Source organism: Choloepus didactylus, chromosome 24 (assembly GCF_015220235.1).
Source record: "Choloepus didactylus isolate mChoDid1 chromosome 24, mChoDid1.pri, whole genome shotgun sequence".
In the NCBI taxonomy this organism is placed as follows: Eukaryota; Metazoa; Chordata; class Mammalia; order Pilosa; family Megalonychidae; genus Choloepus; species Choloepus didactylus.
In genome coordinates, this window is record NC_051330.1 from 1,532,832 (window position 1) to 1,550,943 (window position 18,112).

General features: G+C 50.1%; 1 protein-coding gene across 1 annotated transcript in view; it reads left to right on the forward strand.

Moving 5' to 3' along the window:
- The window catches only part of ADAMTS2 (ADAM metallopeptidase with thrombospondin type 1 motif 2), a 227,643-nt gene that overhangs the window by 174,222 nt on the left and 35,309 nt on the right, over nucleotides 1-18,112 (forward strand). Inside the window, 5 exon segments of the mRNA XM_037817818.1 lie at nucleotides 298-454; nucleotides 8,584-8,689; nucleotides 9,293-9,436; nucleotides 9,887-10,019; nucleotides 11,536-11,649. Coding sequence (XP_037673746.1) covers nucleotides 298-454; nucleotides 8,584-8,689; nucleotides 9,293-9,436; nucleotides 9,887-10,019; nucleotides 11,536-11,649 — 654 coding nt within the window.

Genomic DNA, 18,112 nt, shown 5'->3' on the forward strand with positions numbered 1-18,112 from the left:
CCAAAAGCTGAAAGTGACAGAACCAGGAAGAGAAGAGAGGGCCCAGCAGATGCCATGGGCCTTGGCCATGTGGCGGGGGAGCCCAGGATCCCCAGCCGCCGGTGTTCCGGGAGAAACCATCGCCTGACAATGCCCTGATTTGGACCTTTCCATGGCCTCAGAACTGCAAGCTTGTAAGCTAATAAATCCCCGTTGCTTGGAGCCAGCCCGTTCCTGATCGAGTGCATTTGGCAGCCTAGCAGCTAGAATAGAGCACCCCGTGTTCTGCTAACCCCTCTCTCTTCCATCTCCCCACAGTCCGTGAGCCTCATCGAGCTCGGGAATCCCTCGCAGAGCCTGGAGAACGTCTGCCGCTGGGCCTACCTCCAGCAGAAGCCGGACACGGACCACGACGAGTACCACGATCACGCCATCTTCCTCACCCGGCAGGACTTTGGGCCGTCGGGGATGCAAGGTGAGTGTCTGGGGGAGCAGGGCCGGGGAGGGGTGTCTCCCACTCTTGGGGGAAGGCCTGGGAAGTGCTAGGGCCCGCCTGGCTCCGGAGAGCCCCCAGGGCCTCTGCTGCTTCCTGGGAAGCTGTGTTCCTGGCAGCAGAAGGGCGGGACGCGGGGTCTGCAGCTGGGTTTTGGGGTGGTTTGCTGCCTGCAGTTTTGGAAAGATACATTAGAAACCACTGGCCAACTTTTAAATTTTGGAGATTTTACATAAAAATTCAAACTGTAAGTAAAACTGACCAAGCTAAAAGAAGAAACTGCCAAGTCCGCAGTCGTGGTTGAAGGCTTGAAGCCACCTCTCTCGGTACCTGAGAGAACAACAGATGAAAAAGGGTCAAGAAAGGTACAGAAGATTTGAACATTGCTATGAAGCAGCTGGACCTGACTGAGTATTCATACACAGAATACTACTCCAAACCTGGAGCAGACGCACTCTTTACAAGGGCTTGTGGAAAATATGTCAAAACACACTACCCTGGGCCAGGAGCAAAGTCTCAACAACATATAAAAGATTGCAATCACACAGAGTACACTGACCACACTGGGAAAGAAAGATAACTTTAAAAATCCAAGATGTTTGGAAAATAAGCAATACGCTTATAAAATAATCCATGAGTTGAAGAAGAAATCACAGTGTATGTTTTAAAACAATGATTATGAAAACATGACACCAAAATTGTGGATGTGGCTAACACATTGATTAGACTGATATTTATAGCCTTAAATGTATTTATTAGAAAAGGACAAAAAGTCAATCATATAAGCATTTATCTCAAGACATTTGAGAAAGAAGAGCTAACTACAGCTGCCAAATGTAGAAGGAAGGAAATTGTAAAGATAAGCAGAATTATTGAAATGAAAGATGTACAGTAGAGAAAATCAGAAAAAACAAAATTTGGTTCTTTTAAAAAAAATTGATCAAATGGAATAGCCTCTAGTGATACTAAATAAAAAAATAAATTAAAAGATAGAAAATACAAATTTAGTACAATCAGGAATGTAAGAAAAGGGCATCACTACACCTCCTGCGCGCTTTAAAAAGAAAATAAGATGGTATCTTGAACAGATTTGTGTCAATTTAGATGAAATGTACAATTTTCTTGAAAACACAAAATCTGAAATAAATGAAAAACCTGAATCATCTCATATTCATAAAAGACACTGAATTTGTAATTAAAACGTTCCTTCAAAGTAAACTTTAAACCTTGGTGACTTCACCAGAGAAAATGAAGAAAAATTCTTCCAAATTTGTTTTTTTTAAAGTGGATCTTTTTTTTTTATTAAATAAATTATGGGTTTACAGAACAATCATACATAAAATACAGGATTCCATATACCACCCTATTATTATCACTTTGCATTGGTGTGGTGCATTTGTTACAATGAATGAAAGCCTATATTTTTATAATTGTACTATTAGCTATGGTCCAAGGGTTAATTTAGCATTCACTGTTTGTGTTGTGCAATTCCATAGTTCAAAATTTTCATTCTAGTACCACATATACGACCTAAAATTCCCTCTTTTAACTATGTTCAAATATACATATGTTTGTGTGTGTGTATATATATATATATATATATATATAATTTCTAAGGAAGAATTATGCCAATCATAATCAAACTCCCAGAGAATGAAAAGAGAAGGATATTCTTCAGTTGATTTTATTAGGTCAGCATATTGATACCAAAATCTGAGACCATAAGAAAAAAAATTAAAAGGCATATCTCTCTCATGAATATAGATACAAAACCCCAAATAAAATATTACCAAATCCAATCCAGTGATATATAAAAAAGGTCTTACATTACGATGATTTGGGTTTTTTTCCAAGAAGGCAATTCTGATTTATCACTGGAAAATCAATCATTGCAATTCAACACATTAGCAGAATAAAGGAGAAAACCTATATGACCTTCTCGATTGATTCAGGAAAAGTAATTGACAAAAATCAAGATCCATTTAGGATCAAAACTCTTACTGAACCAGTAATATAAGGAAACTTCCTTGACATTATAAAGGATATTTACAAAAACCTACAGCAAATATCATATATGAAGATGAAGTGTTGAAAGCATTTCCTCTAGATTGAGAACGGGACAAGAATACCTCCTACTCCCACTTCTAGTCCACATTTTAGTGCAGGTCCTAGTTAGTGAAACACGGCAAGAAAAGGGAATAAAAATGTAATGAGCCAAAAGGGAGTGATTCAGTTCTTTTTTAAAGATGATATGCTTATGTGTAGAAAATCCAAAAAATCTACAAATAAATTATGAGAATTATTAAGTAATTTGAGCAAGGTCACTGATTTAGTGTCAATATACAAGAATCAATTTAATTTCTATATTCTAACAACAAATTTAAAAACCAGTACCACTGACAAGAGAATGGAAAATTCAAAGAACTAGGAATATGTCTAATAAAATATTTCCAAAACCTAAACCAGAGAACTAAAATATTTTCAAGAGGAATTATAAAAGACTAAATGAATGAACGGATACATTGATGCTCATGAATCAGAAGATTCTGTGTTGTAAAAATATCAATTTTCTCTCAAATTGATCTATTGAATCAATGCAAGTGCTTTCAAAGCTCCAGCAGGATATTGTGAGGCTATTGACAAACTAATATTAATATTTATACAGAAATGCAATGGGCCAAAAATAGCCAAGGACAACTGAAGAAAAAAAGGAGCAAAGTAAATTCTCAAAAATATAATAAAAAGTGTAATTTTGATGCAAGGCTTGACAAATATATCATTAGAACAGAATTTGGTGTCCAGAATTGAACCTACGATATATGGACAACTGATTTATTGTGAAAGTTGCTCTTCAGAGTAGAGGAGAAAGATAGTCTTTTAAACAAATGGTATTGGGTCAATTGAATATCCAAATTTGGGGGAAATTGAAGCCTGACACCCCCACTTCACTCTATACACAAAGATCAACTCAAGTGGATTTTAGATCTAAATACAAAAGGTGAAATAATAAAACTTATAGAAGAATATCTCCACATTCTTGGAGTAAGAGGTTTTCTTAAACCATTCACAAAAAAAGCCCTATCCATAATTGAAAAGATTGATAAGAAACAGTGCCACGCTAATGTTTTAAACTTTTGCTCATTTAAAGTGCTGTTATACGGTTTGTGATGGTTTGAAGGCTTTATGGGCCCCAGAAAATCATGTTCTTAAAGCTCATCCTTCCCTGTGGGTGTAGACCTGTTGTGGGTGGGACTTCTTGACTGGGTTATTTCAGTTGAGATGTGCCCCAAGTGAGTCTTTATCCCTTTACTGGAGTCCATTATAAGAAGCTAAAAGAAACAGTAGAAAAAAGAGAGAGAAACACAAGACAAAGCTGCAGAGAAAAAAGCCAGAGAAGCAGAGAGAGGACACCCATAAAATGGAGAGGAAGCCACTGGAGCCAGAAGCTGGAAGCAAAGACACCAGGGAGAGAAGGGAGGGCCCAGCAGACGTCACCACGTGCCTGCCCGTGTGACAGGAGCCGACAGTCGAGGCTGCCTGTCTTCGGGAGAAAGCATGGCCTGTTGATGCCTTGATTTGGACATTTGCATCAGTTGTAACAAATAACCCACAGAAATGCAGGGGGTTAATAACAGGCTGGTATATGAGAATCCTGTCTTTTATGCACAATTGTTCTATGAACCTACAATTTCTCTAATGAAAAAACATCAATAAAATTGACAGATAAAAATTAAAAGAGAGGGGACATAAGCCACTAATTTCAGGAATGAAGCAAAACAAAAACTAAACAAAAAACTGCTCTCAGTCCATTGGGAGAAAATAGTCACAACACGTGTCTGAAATAGAACATGCCTGGAATATATGGAAGACCACAAATCAACGCCAACAATAATAACAAGAATAAGAAGAAGGATAAGAAGAACACAAATAATCCAATAAAAAGATAGGTGAGAGATTTCATCAGGCACTTAAAATCCAGATCAATAACTCTGTGAAAAGATTCTCAACCTCAGTCGACATGAGGGAAATGCGTATTAAGGCCACAGTGCGATCCCAGGACTCACCTGGTATATATTGGCTAAAATGAAAAGAATGAGACCACCACGTCTCGGTGAGATGTGAAATAACTGTGATTTTCATACCCCTCCGGTAGGAATATAAGCTGGCACTGCTGCTTCAGAAAATTTTTAGGCAGCATCTCCTAGAGCTGAACGTACACCCAGCAGTAACTACAGTCCCAGACATGGGTCCACTGGAAGTACAGACACTTGGGCATCTAAGGAATGTGCGGGAATGTTCACAGCAGAATTACTTGTAGTAGCCCTGAAACAGGAAATAATGTAAATACATCAGCAGGAGAGTGGAGAGGTAAATTGTGATATATTCAAAAAGCAACGAAAAGAACCTAATGTCAAACGAAAGAAGCCAAGTTAAAAAAACGCATACTTCTGATTCCATTTATTTCATGTTGGAAAACGGAGAAAATGAATCCATGGTGTTGAGTCAGGATGGTGGGTATTTTGGGGGAGGAAGGAGGGAGTAGAGTTTGGAAAAAGCACAAAGTGGGTATTTCAGTTTGCTAAGCTGCTGGGATGCAACATCCTAGAGATGGGTTGACTTTTTCAATGGGGATTTATCAGTTTAAAAATTTACAGTTCTAAGGCCATGAAAATGTCCAAATTAAGGCATCAGGAGGTAGATCCCTTCTCGGAGGAGAGGCTGCTGGTATCTGATTTTCCTCTGTCACGTGGGAAGGCGCATGGAGACGTCTGATGGTCCTTCTCCTGGGTCTCAAAGTGGCTCTCAGTTTCTGTGGGTCCTTCTTGCTTCTCACAGGGAGTTTTCTTTCTTAGCTTCTCTCTACTCTCTCCAAAATGTTTCTGTCTTTTATCCTCTTGTAGAGAACTCCAGCAAGGGGCTTAAGACCCACCTTGAATGGACGGGGTCACATCTCCATGGAAACAGCCTAATCAAAAGGTCCCCCCACAACAGCTCTGCCCCCACAAGATTGGATTAAAAAGACATGTCTTTTCTGGGGTACATGAGAGAGCCAAACTGGCACAGGGGGCTTCTGCAGGACTGATTTAATTCTATTTCTTGACTACAGTGGTGGTTATCTGGATGTGTACCCTTATGATTTATGTATTTCATAAATTATATTATACTTCAAATATATTATGAAATATATTATACTTCAAAAGCAAGAACTTTAAGAAAACTATATAAAAATGTATATTTGGAGAAGTGAACCCATTTCACCTCACCCCCATCCTCCATGGGCAGACATTTTTATTGACTTTTGGTTGATCATTTCAGTGATTTTTTTTTTAAATAAAAATAGCATATTTATATTGTTTATGAGTTCATCCCACATCTGTCCATGGAGACTTTCCACATTCTTCTGGCTCCTGAGAGCTCCACTGGGTCAGAGCTCCACTTCTCTCTGCTGCCTGCTTGCCCTGTATTTGCATAAGTAGAGAGACTTCCCAAGTGACCTTGACTGGGGCCAAGAAGATGAACGTATCCCATAGAACATCTCCGTGGCCCTGTCGTTGGCTCCTCTGCTGCACTGGTGGGCAGCACAGTGGGATGTGGTGGAAACAGAGGATGTGATTCCGGATCCCACTGAGCTCAGACCAGTGCTTCCAGTGGGGATGGTGTTGCCCTAAAGGACAGGCGTCTGCATTTTGAGGGGGCTGCTGACCCCCCTGCAAACCCTACAGCAAAGCAGCCAGTTGGCTTGTCCCACCCAAAACACCGGGCACTTTGTGGACTTTCACCCAGGGGAGAGCTTTCATGTGGGGAGGTGGGGGGGTGCTTTCCGTAGGATAGGAAAGCCCTACAACTTTTATATTAAGTGACCTCATCCTTTCAAAAAGGACAGCCAAGGTTTATCAGATGCTGTTTCATGAGAAAGATGGGCCAAGATGGAAAACCAAACAAAATGCTGGAAAACTGACCCCAGAGGAAGCAGAAATAATTTAGAGAATGGAAAAGAACTTTTTAAAAAATTGTTTCCCAAATGGATGGTGGTGATGGTAGCACAGCACTGTGAGTGTAATTAACGGCACTGAAGTATATACATGAATGGCGTTAAAAGAGGAAATTTTATGTCATATATGTGTTACTAGAATAAAAATTAAAAGATAGGACTGAACAACACAGTGAAACCTATTGTAAAGGATGAACTATAGTTAGTAGCACAATTATAAAAGTGTTTTTCATGAATTATAACAAATGTACTACACTAATGCAAGTGTTAATAGTAGGGTCGTAAATGGGGAAAAATTACACCCTTGTGTAAACTATGGACTATAGTTAATAGTACAATTGTAATAATCTTTCATCAATTGTAAGAAAGGTACCACACAAATGCAAAGTGTTAGTAGTGGTGGAGGGTTATATGGGAATACTGTACTTTTTACATGATTTTTATGTAAAAATTCTCTAATTAAAAATTTTTTTTAAAAAGTAGTGTTCCCAGAACCCCATTTGAGAAGATATGTCCATAAAGCCATAACATATTGCCATGAAGAATTGGAGAGAAACAAGGAGTTTTTATGAAAATAAAGGCATGGTGGGTTAAATGAAAAGTTTGAAAGCTGACATAAAAAGCCAAGGAAATTTTCCATGTTTGAGCAAAAGGACGAAAGAATTAAAATATGGAAAAAAAAGGATACAAGTTCAATCTGGGATGGTCGACATCTCTATAATAAGATTTCCAGAAAGAGAAAACAACAACAAAATAAAACCAAGCAAAATAAAATAAGAGGGAAGGAAATAAAAAAAAAGGCACTTTTTCAAACCTTCAGATCATAAAGCCATGGAATGCTAAATAAGATTAATGGAAAATACTCTCATGGAGACACGTATTTCTGTGAAATCTTTACGTACAAAAAATAAAAAGAAAATACCAAAAGTTTGCTCCTGCACCTTGATTCAAGGCAATTTTCTCAAAGTCTGCAGAACAAAAATACTTTAATATACAGATTTCCACGTTGGTTCTGAGGGGAGAAGACTGGGGTGAGATTACTGTATTTCAGCAGTCAAGTCTGAACGCTAGCCCACCCAGATCTCAACCCTCCTTCTCTTCGTCTCTACTTTGCTCTTTGAACGCGTTGCCTCTGATCTCCCAGTGGGGTCTGAGAGGAGTAAAGCTATGAAAGGATATGTGAGTCGGGGCTCCGTGCATGGCTGGCATCACACACAGTTTTGTATACCCTGGTTTATTTTGTCCAAGCTGCTTCCCCTGGCTTAGATGAGGACTGGCGGCAAGGGTCAGAGCCCGTTCTGTGGCTTTTCTTGGCTTTGTGTGTGGTCCCGGTGTCCTGACCTTCCATCATCTTCGCCTTTCCCACCTGTGGGAAAGTCTTCTCTAAAGTTTCCCTGACTTCTTGCCTGGGGGAATCCAAAGAAACCCCTCTGACCAGTCCCAGAGGGCTTCGCAGGCTCCCCGAGACCTTCTCGACCCTGCTGCTGTATACCGCGCACTCCCCAGCCCTCCCGTCAGTCCTTGTCCGTCTCCATTGCCTGACTACTCCTTTGGAACCGGGCTGACAAAACTGATGGCGGCCCCTCACTGTCACCTGCGAATTCACTGTTAGCTGCGAATTCAGTGGCTCTTCAAAAACTTCATGACAGGGGAAGGGGGAGGCTGGGGGGTGGCTGGAGGGTCCTTGGGCATCTTCTTCGAGGAGCCTGTGTCCTGCTGCCACTGTCCCTCCCCACTCCCCACTCTTCCTCATGGAAGAAGACCCTACAGAAGGAGCATGGCTCAGAATCTTCCCGGCTGGGAGGTGCAGGGTTGCTGGCTGCCACGGGAAGGTGGGAGCGGGGGACGTCCATGAAGGGGAAGGATAAGCAGACAAGTCCCTGCAGGTCAGAACTGGACTTGGGACATTGACCTGGCTGCCCGAGTGGACGGTGGGGACGATGATGGGGGTGGGGGTGAGCGTGTCTTCTGAGCTATTCCAGCTTTGTGCTGGGGCTAGTGGTGGGTCTCGGGCCCTGAGGAGAAGCAGCCCCTCAGATTGGGCCAGGGCCCCCGATCCCGGGTTGGGAGTGGGTGGGGCTCGGGTCTGGGAGCTGGAGCCACCCTTTGTCTCCCCCAGGCTACGCGCCTGTCACCGGGATGTGCCACCCAGTCCGCAGCTGCACCCTGAACCACGAGGACGGCTTCTCCTCGGCGTTCGTGGTGGCCCACGAGACCGGCCATGTGTAAGCGCCTGGGGCTCCCTGCTGTGTAGGGAGGGTCGGGGGCTCGGAGAGGACCCTTGTCCAGGATGCCCTCCCACTTCTCCTCGTGTCCCCGAGGGAGACCACTCTGAATGCAGTGTCCTCAGCTTCCCGCGCTATGTGTGGCCCATTTTCTGCTAATGGAACAAATCCGTGGAGGAAAACCTAAGGGCAGGAGCCGGGCACCTCCCTCGCAGTCTCGCACTCAAGCCCCCAGAGGGTGCTCCCTGTCCCATTATCCAGCCCTCCGAGATTGGAGCCCACAGCCAGGAGGTGGGGGCCCAGGCCCCCCTGGACCAGCCTCGATGGGAAACCTTTGGGAGCAGGGCCTTGGTGCCCCGTGTTGGAGTGTGTGGAGGGGCGTGGGTGGCCCAGGAATCCCGGGGCTGTGGGCATCTCGGTGCCCGCCTGGGGACAGAGTACCAGAGGGGCTGCCCGCTGGCTGCCGTCTCACCCGGGGGCTGGGCTAGGGCTTCCCTCCCTCCGCCTCCCAGGGCGCCCTTGGCTTGCAGCCTCTCGCTGGTGGGAAGTCGGGGCCAGCCGAGGCCAGGGGGGCAGACGCGGTGCCCCTGATGTCCCCCCCAGGCTGGGCATGGAGCACAACGGGCAGGGCAACCGCTGTGGGGACGAGGTGCGGCTCGGCAGCATCATGGCGCCCCTGGTGCAGGCTGCCTTCCACCGCTTCCACTGGTCCCGCTGCAGCCAGCAGGAGCTGGGCCGCTACCTCCAGTAAGTACTGTCGGGGCCTTCTCGGCGAGCGAGCCCCCCGCCCTCCAGGCGGCCTGGGTCCCCAGGGGCTGCGGCCGGGTGCAGGGGGAGCTCCCCAGCCTTGGAATCTTTTGGCTTCAGCTCTAGGAGGGAGCATGTCCCTGGGACCCCCTACCCTGCAGACCCTCCAGCTGAGGTGCAGAGGATGAGAAAGGAAAAAAGCAGGGCAGGTCCCATCGTTGGGGGGCCCGGGCCTCGAATGGAAAGTGCGTGGACGGCTGTACCTTCAGTGGGTGCCCTTTGTCCCCGGATGCAGACAAGCCAGTTCCTGGGATATCTTATGCCAAGGAAAAGAGATGCAGGGGGGAAACTGAGGCAGCACAGCCGAGGGCGAGGGTGTGCAGGCGGGCCCGCCCTCTCGGCCCTGGCAGGGGCCCCCACACCTCACCGTGCCCCCGTGTGCCCTCACAGCTCCTATGACTGCCTGCGGGACGACCCCTTCGCCCACGACTGGCCGGCACTGCCCCAGCTCCCCGGGCTGCACTACTCCATGAATGAGCAGTGCCGCTTCGACTTCGGCCTGGGCTACATGATGTGCACGGCGGTGAGTGCCCCAGATGCGGCCGGCAGGCACAGCCCCGGGCTGCCCTGCTCCCCGGCAGGCTTTTGGGGCAGCCCCTCGAGAAGTCAGGGGTTCCCTGCCCACGTGGGGGGAGTATGTGGCTGGCCCGGCTGGGGAAGGGGGGTCCAGCCCTGCAGAGGCTGCCACGTCTCCCCCTGCACCCACCCATTCCTCACCCAGTCGCTGTGGCTGTGGCTGTGCAAATAGAGGGGCAAGGGCTGCACCAGGGGTTGGCGAGAGTCAGTGGGTGTGCAGGTCCGTCTCTCCTGCATGAGGGAAAGAAGGAAAATATTCCCATTTTACAGATGAGGAAGCCGAGGCCCAGAGAGGTTAAGTAACCCACCTGATTCAGTTTGCTGAAGCTGCCAGAATGCAATAGCAATAGATTAGAAATGGGTTGACTTTTACAGTCCCCATTATAAATTAGTTTATTTACAATCAGTGACAAATGTACAGCTCTAAGGCCATGCAAACGTCCCAATTACAGCAGTGACAGGATGATACCTTCTCTGAGGAAAGGCTGCTGGCCTTGGGGTTCGTCTGTCACAGGGGAAGGCACGTGGCAGGTGACTGCTGACCTCCCACTTCTGTTCTCTCCTGGGTTCTGGTGTCATAATGTCTCTCTCTGCGCGTCTGTGGCCCTCTCAGCAGCTCCCGGGGCGTTTCTCTCTTAGCTTCTCTGAGCAAACTCTGGATTTCATCTCTTAGCTTCTCTGAGCTCTCTGAGTTCCATCTGCTTTTTTCCTCTCATAAAGGACTCCAGGAAAGGGATTAAGACCCACCTTGAATGGGCTGGGTCACATCTCCGTGGAAACAACCTAATCGAAAGGCCCCACCCACAGTAGGTCTACACCCTCATGCGTGGACTGAAAGAACGTGGCTATTCTGGGGTCCGTAGCAACTCCAAGCCGGCACCTCACCCACAGCCACTCAGCTTGGGAGTGGGGAGCTGGGGTGCCGATGGGGATGGGCTCCCTCCTTGCACAGCTGACTCAGGGCACAGTGGGCTCGATTATCCTGCGTGGGAAGCTCTAGAAACGTTGTGCTAGGGGAGTGCGTGGCCAGGCTGGCGTGTCAGCCAGGTCCCCCCAGATGTCCTGGAGGAGGGGCTGTAAGGACAGGTTGTAGAAAGCAGAAGGAAGAGGCCACTGGGACAGAGGCAGGGCCTGTGTGGGTGGAGCGGAGGGCTTCACGGGGTGTCAGCAGGTGGAGCCCATGGCAGGCGGATGGTGGGTGCCCAGGACCTTGCAGTGCAACCCCTCACCACCCCCAGCCACCGCAGGTCCAAAGAGATGCCCACCAGCCAGGCAGGGGTGCAGCCCCCACGGGCGGGGAGCTGGATGGCGCCTGCACCGTAAACAGCTCCCCATGACCCCAGAAGCACACGGATCTCACAGCACCACTGGCTGTCCGGCTGGGGTGTCCTGGGTGTGGGAGCCTGGGGGACAGGGCAGCCCCCCGGGGTGTCCCGGCAAAGCCGCTGTGTCCTGTCTTTCAGTTCCGGACCTTCGACCCCTGCAAGCAGCTGTGGTGCAGCCACCCAGACAACCCCTACTTTTGCAAGACCAAGAAGGGGCCCCCCCTGGATGGGACCATGTGTGCACCTGGCAAGGTGAGTTTGGGGGCCGAGGGGCTCTTCAAAAGCAGCAGAGTGGAGAGAAGGGGCACCCCAAGACACGGAGCTGTGGACGCTCATCGCCGGGTAGCATGCCCTGCAGTGCCCACGGGCGATGCCGGGGGCTTTTAGGGGAAGGCCCACCCCCTCTCCGGGCTCCTTCCTAATAACCGCCCCCTCCTCAAATTTCAATACACCGGAGCTTCCATGCTCCGATGCTTCCGAGACCCTATTTCTTCTGCTGGAGCAAAGCTGGGGTCTCAGGTCTCCTCACGGTGCGTGAACCCCACTGAATTACTTCTCCAGGGCTGTTGTAACCGAGTGCCACAGACTTGCTGGCTGAAAACGCAGAAATTTATTTGCCTCATGGTTCTGGGGGCTGGAAGCCCAAAACCTAGTGTGGGCCGGGCTCTGCGCTCTGCTGCGGTGGGCGACCGGCCGTGACTTCCCAGCAATCCCGTGGTGCCCTCGGCTCAGCTCCGTCTCGGCCTCGGTCACAGGGGCTTTCTCAGAGGGCCCCTCCTAGAAGGAGGCAATCACGGGGGACCCAAGGCCCACCCTAATCCAGCGGGGTGTCCTCTTCACTCACGACATCCTCAGAGACCCCGTTTCCAAACAGGGTCCCGTTGGGGTCGGACACTAAGCCTTGACCATATCTTTCAAGGGGCCATAATTCAACCCGTAGCATCACCCACTCAGGAATCCCCTCCTCTGAGGACCGTCCTGACCCCCTGCAGTTTGTAGGGCTCCACATCCTCCCATCAACCCCGTGCACTGTGGGAGCCCCTAGAGGGGCAGCAGCATGGGGGGCCGAGTGGCCCCTTAGTGCATTCACAGCGCTGCACAGCTACACCTCTGTCTAGTTCCAAAGCGTTTCATCACCCCGGAAAGAACGCCTGCCCCATGAAGCCGCCTCTTCCCGGCCAGCCCTGCCCCAGCTGCCAACCCCTCCTCTGCTGTCTGTGTCCACGGATTTCCCTTTTCCGGATCGTCCGTGTAAGTGGAATCTTGCAGTCTGCGGCCTCGGTGGCTGGTTTCTTCCACGTAGCACAGTGATGTCAACACTCACCATCCTGCAGTGCGGAGCAGCACCTCACTCTTTTTTATGGCGGATAATATTCTGTGTACAGAGAGACCACGTTTTGTTTTCTCTGTTCTTCTGTCGATGGACACTTGGGTGCCGCCTCCTTTGGGCTCTCGTAGCTAGTGCCACTGTGAACACTGCTGCACGAGTTTTTGTGTGAACACCTGGGAATTGGGATTTTTCAGAAGTGCCCCCTGGTGACTGGCTGCACCCCCAGAGTCACTGAACTGTTGGAAGTCAGCAGTGGGGCCTGGGAAGCCAGATGCTCTCACATAACCCTCCTCCCCGCAGGAACAGGGGCAGGAAACATTGGCTTCACCACTGGGCTGAGCCCCTGCCAGGGCTGGGACCCCACGTGGAGCTCAGCCTCGCTTCCTCCCCCCTTCCCAGTCCACTGGGCAGACAGGGTGGGGGGCGGGCTGCTACGGTTTGCTAAAGCTGCCGTTCTGCAAAACGCCAGAAATGGATTGGCTTTTATAAAGGGGGTTTATTTGGCTATGAAGTTACAGTTCTCAGTCCATAAAAGTGTCCAAGTTAAGGATAAACAAGAGAATACCCTCACAGAAGAAAGAAGAAAGGCAAATGGTGTCCAGAACACCTCTGTCAGCTGGGAAGGCACGTGGCTGGTGTCTGCTGGTCCTTTGCTCCCAGGTTGTGTTTCAAAATGGCTCTTTCCAGAATGTCTCTGGGTCTCTCTTAGCTTCTTCAGCTCCTGGGCATCTAAGCATCAGGGTCCTCTCTTAGCTTCTCTGGGGCAAACTCTGGGCTTCATCTCTTAGCTTAGCATCTCCAAACATCCTTCTGTCTGCATCTCCCAGCAACTGGGTCTGTGTTGGCTCTGAGCTCTCTTGCTCTCCCTGAGCTCTCTTAAAGACTCCAGGATTAATTTAAACTAATTAAAACCCACCTTGAATGGGTAGGGTCACATCTCCATGGAAATAATCTAATCAAAAATCCTCCCACAATAGCTCTGCCCCCACCACAGTGGATTAAAAAAACATCGTCTTTTCTGGGGTAAATAACAGATCCAAACCAGCACAGAAGGGCACTCCGGGGAAATGAAGAAATGGATGCATTAGCTTCCTAGGCTGCTGTCACAAACCACCTCAGACTGGTGGCTTCAAACAACAGAAGTGTGTCCTCTCACAGTTGTGGAGGCCGCACAGGGGTGGGGGGCAGCGGAGTTGCAGAGCTCGGGCCCTGGTGGAAGCCGGCCTGGACGGGGTTTTCATTCTTCCCCCTCCCTAGCTGGGCTGCACCCAGCCTCTCCTCTTCTCTCCACTCCCATTTCTCCATTGAACCCCTGCTCACTCACAATTTCATGTATCCACTGTTGGGGATTGAACCTTGCCCCCTCAAAAGGGCATATTCAGTCCCGTGGGCATTGACCCAATGCAAATAGGATCTCTTGGAGCTGTGACTTCAGGTAAGATGTGGCCCAGCTGAGCCAAGCCAGACTTTGATCTGGATTGATGGAGTCCTTCTGAGCAGAGTGAAATTCAGACAGAGGAGAGAGAAAGAGAAGCCACGGGGAGCAGCCGGAAGCTGGAGGTCGTTTAGCGCATCCCGAAGAGAGAGAAGATGCCGCCGTGTGCACTGTCGGGTGACGGAAAAGCCGGGGACCCCCAGATGGCCGGCGAGGAGATGCCAGCCCTGGGGGAAGCCGCCCGCCCGCCTCTGGGGCGTGAGCCCCTAAGCTCCTGCCGTTAGGCCAGCCCAGCATGTGGCATTCGTTCCAGCAGGTGGGTACCCAACACCACCGACTCCCGGGGAGGGGACAGTGAGTGTCGACATTGTAAAGACGGCGGTGACCTGCAGTGTCTGTCGGAGTTTCCGAGAGCAACCGAGACAAATTACCCCAAACTGGGTGGTTGAGATCACCAGGAAAGCCTTCTCCCACAGTTCTGGAGGCTGGAAGTCCTGCATTAGGTGTTGGCGTGGCCGTGCTGCCTCGGAAACCTTCCTTGCTTCTTCCTGGCACTGGTGGTAGCTGTCAACCTTGCTTAGCGTGTGGCTACAGCACCCCAACCTCTGCGTCTCCCTTCACGTGGCTGAGTTCCATCTGGGCGCGTCCTTGTCTTCACACGGCCTTCTTGTCAGGACACCGGTCATGGGGTTAGGACACACAGGAAATTTGGCGGAGGGAGACAGTGTTCAACCCAGGACTCTCCACATTCTGCCCACACACAAAACAAAATTCACTTCCTTCCCACGTGCAACATACAGTCACCCCATCCCAGCATCCCCCAAAGTCATAACCCATTCTAGCATCAACTCTAAGTCCAAAAGTCTCATCTAAGTACGATCAACTCAAAAAGTCCCAAACCTCATCATCTAAATCATCTACTGAGTGAGATTCTGGGTGCCATCCATCCTGGGGCAAAATCCCCCTCCATCTGTGGACCTGTGACCCCTAGAAAATGATTTACCTGCTTCCAAAATTCAGTGACAGACAGGCATCGGACATTCCGCTCCAGAAGGGAGAAATCAGAAGGGAAAAAACTAAAACTAATTCCAGCTGTCCTCCTCTTAACTAATTACATCTGTAGAGACCCTGTTTCATATACGGTCACATTCTGAGGTTCTGGGTAGACGTGAATTTTGGGGAGACGCTCTTCTACCCAGTGCCATCGCCTTCACTTTAGTTTCACTGCTGGCTCGAGGTCTGCACAGGTGCAGAGGGGATGTCAGCACCAGTTTTGGGGCTCGGAATCCTGCACCTCATGGAGAGGCAGCAGAAAGGATGAGGGTAGTGAGAAACAAGGGCCAGCTGGAGAGGGAAGGTTTTCTCATGGAATCAAGAGTTTTGGGGGACGGGTTTGGCCGAGAGGGGAGAGAGGAGCGTGTTCCCTTTGGATGAAGAAGTGACCAATGGGCCTGAGGAGGTTCCCAGTGGCCTGAGGGGTGGGAAGCAGGAAGGGCCAGCATTTCAGGGGGGGACTCGCCCTGGAAGGGGCCTGGCGAGGTGGCTGCGGGGAGCAAATGAGAAGGCTGGGGTGACAGTGTGAGCACTGGGAAGGCGAGTGAAACACAAGCTGAAGTTCCCCGGGGATCTGCTGGGTGCCCGACCCTGTGCAGGGAGCTGGAGACTCGGGGTGTCTCCGACGTGCCACCCTGGGTACCCGAGGCAGGGTCAGGCCAAGCAGAGGGCTCCTTCCAGGCTGCAGGGTCCAGGCCAAGCCTGATCAAAGATCCCTCCTGCCTCGGAATATCTGGGTGTGCCCCCACATTCTCGCATGGTACGTTGGGGACCAAACTTCCACCCTAAGTGTTTATATACTCCTTAGGAGAACCATCTGAGACACATACACAGTACAAAATCGTGTGATGCCCCAGTGCCCCACTTCATGTATCGTGCGTTGAGAATTTTGGAAGGCACATCTCTTAAACGTTTGCAGACACAAAGCTATCGGTCCCATCACATAATATGGAGGATGCCTTGGCCTGAGCTTTCTGATGGGTAAGCCCCATCTGTGAGCACTGATTCATGCTAAATGGGCAGCTCTGTTTCAAGAAGTGCACGCTGAGCATTTCTGAACTGTTGCAGTGCTGGATTTCCATGCTCCACCCCACAAGCTCATCCTGAGTGGATACACTGTGGGTCTTTGGGGTGACCTGAGTGGTCCCATCCCCAGCACCCCACTTCTGGACCAGGGACCAGTGTGCCCTGCTGAGACAGTGGACTGTATTAGTCAGGGTTCTCCAGGGAGACAGAACCAACAGGAGATATCTGTAAATGAGATTTTATAAAAGTGTCTCATGCAACTGTGGGGATGCACGAGTCCAAATTCCACAGGGCAGGCAGCAAACCAGCAATTCCAGTGAAGGTGTTTGATGAGCTCCCCAGGAGAGCCTGGCTGGCTGAAGAAGTGAAGATCCTCTCTTTTCTCCCTTAAAAGTCTTCAACTGATTGGATTAAATCCAGCTGATCGGAGTCACTCATTGCGGAGGACACGCCCTTCATTGATGTCATCTTCCACAGATGCAGTCAACTGACTGATGATTTAGTAAACCAGCTTCTGGTTGATTAACCAGCAAAAGTCCTTGCAGTAACGGTGAGGCCCGTGCTTGCTTGACCAGACACCTGGGCACCATCACCCGGCCAAGCTGACAAACCCAACCATCACGTGGACCCTGCTGTGGCCGCCTCCGTCCTCGTGTCCCCTGGCTTCCGTGGCCACTGGTCAACAGCCTCCAGGGGCACCGGCCCACGTGCTCCCTCCCTTACCTGACCCTCCCAGCCCACCTGGCTCCACCTGCTGCAGGGGTCCCAGCCAGCACCTCTGTGGGTCCTTCCCTTCCCCTCCGTGGTCGAGTGAGGGGAGCGCTGGTGTGAGAGGTGAGGTTGCCGGGACCCAGGAAGGAGGTGGCCATGGTGCACAGGGTCTGGAGCCAGGTCTGCCCGACCCCGGATAGCTCCTGACCCTGACCTCTGGCCAGGAGCTTGCACGCCCCCACCCACAGCCCCAGGAAGGAGAGTCTGGACAGGGGCAGCCCCTCAGTGCTGCACGCGGGCTCAGACTAGTGCCCGAGAGTGTTCCGGTTGAGTCCTGAAGGGTGAGAGGCCTTTGCTAGGAAGGAAGAAGAAAAACGGGCTCCCAAGCAGACGGGTCCAAAGGTAGCAAGGCCAGGAAGGACTTGCCTGAGAGATGAGAACCTGGGGGGTACCAGGAGCAAATCAGACGTGGAAATGGAGGCGTGGTTCCCCCTGAAAGCAGACTCTGGGGCGGAGATGTGATTGTAGGGGTTTTACTGAGGAGCACTCTTGGAATTGACACCTGTGGGGTGAGTGGAGGGTTGACTGGGGATGCAGGAGCATTAGGTGACTCAGCTGATCCCACAGGGAGCTCTGGAGCTGGGCTGGCCCTTCAGACGTATCCCAATTGAAGCATTTCTTGTATCTGCAGTGGAGACCTGCCATCGGCTCTGGGCTGTCCCCAGGAAGGGGCACGACTGGGGCAAGGCAGAGCTCTTTGGCTGAGAGCTGTTCCCGGAGGGTGAGCCGTGAGTGGCTCCCCTCCCAGCAGCGGGGGTAAGGGGTCTCCGTCCTGATGAGTGATCTGGGTGGCAACCACAGCGTCCACTACACTAGGTGCATGTGGGAAAGAAACAGTGACAAGCGTGGTTCTCAGAGAGGTCAGTGCTCCCGGGCCTGACACATGGGAGGTGATGAAGCCGGGGAGGTGAGTAGAGGCCACACATCCAGGGCCTTTGAGGCTCCATCTTCATCCCTAGAGCAGCGGGGAGCCAGCAAAAGATTTGGAGAGGGGAGCAGAGACCGATTTACCGTGAAGCTAACGATGCTGAAGCTTCAGGGCCCCTCACTAGGCCGTGTGTTCACATGGGCGTATGTTTTTATAAATTGCAAAAGTAAGG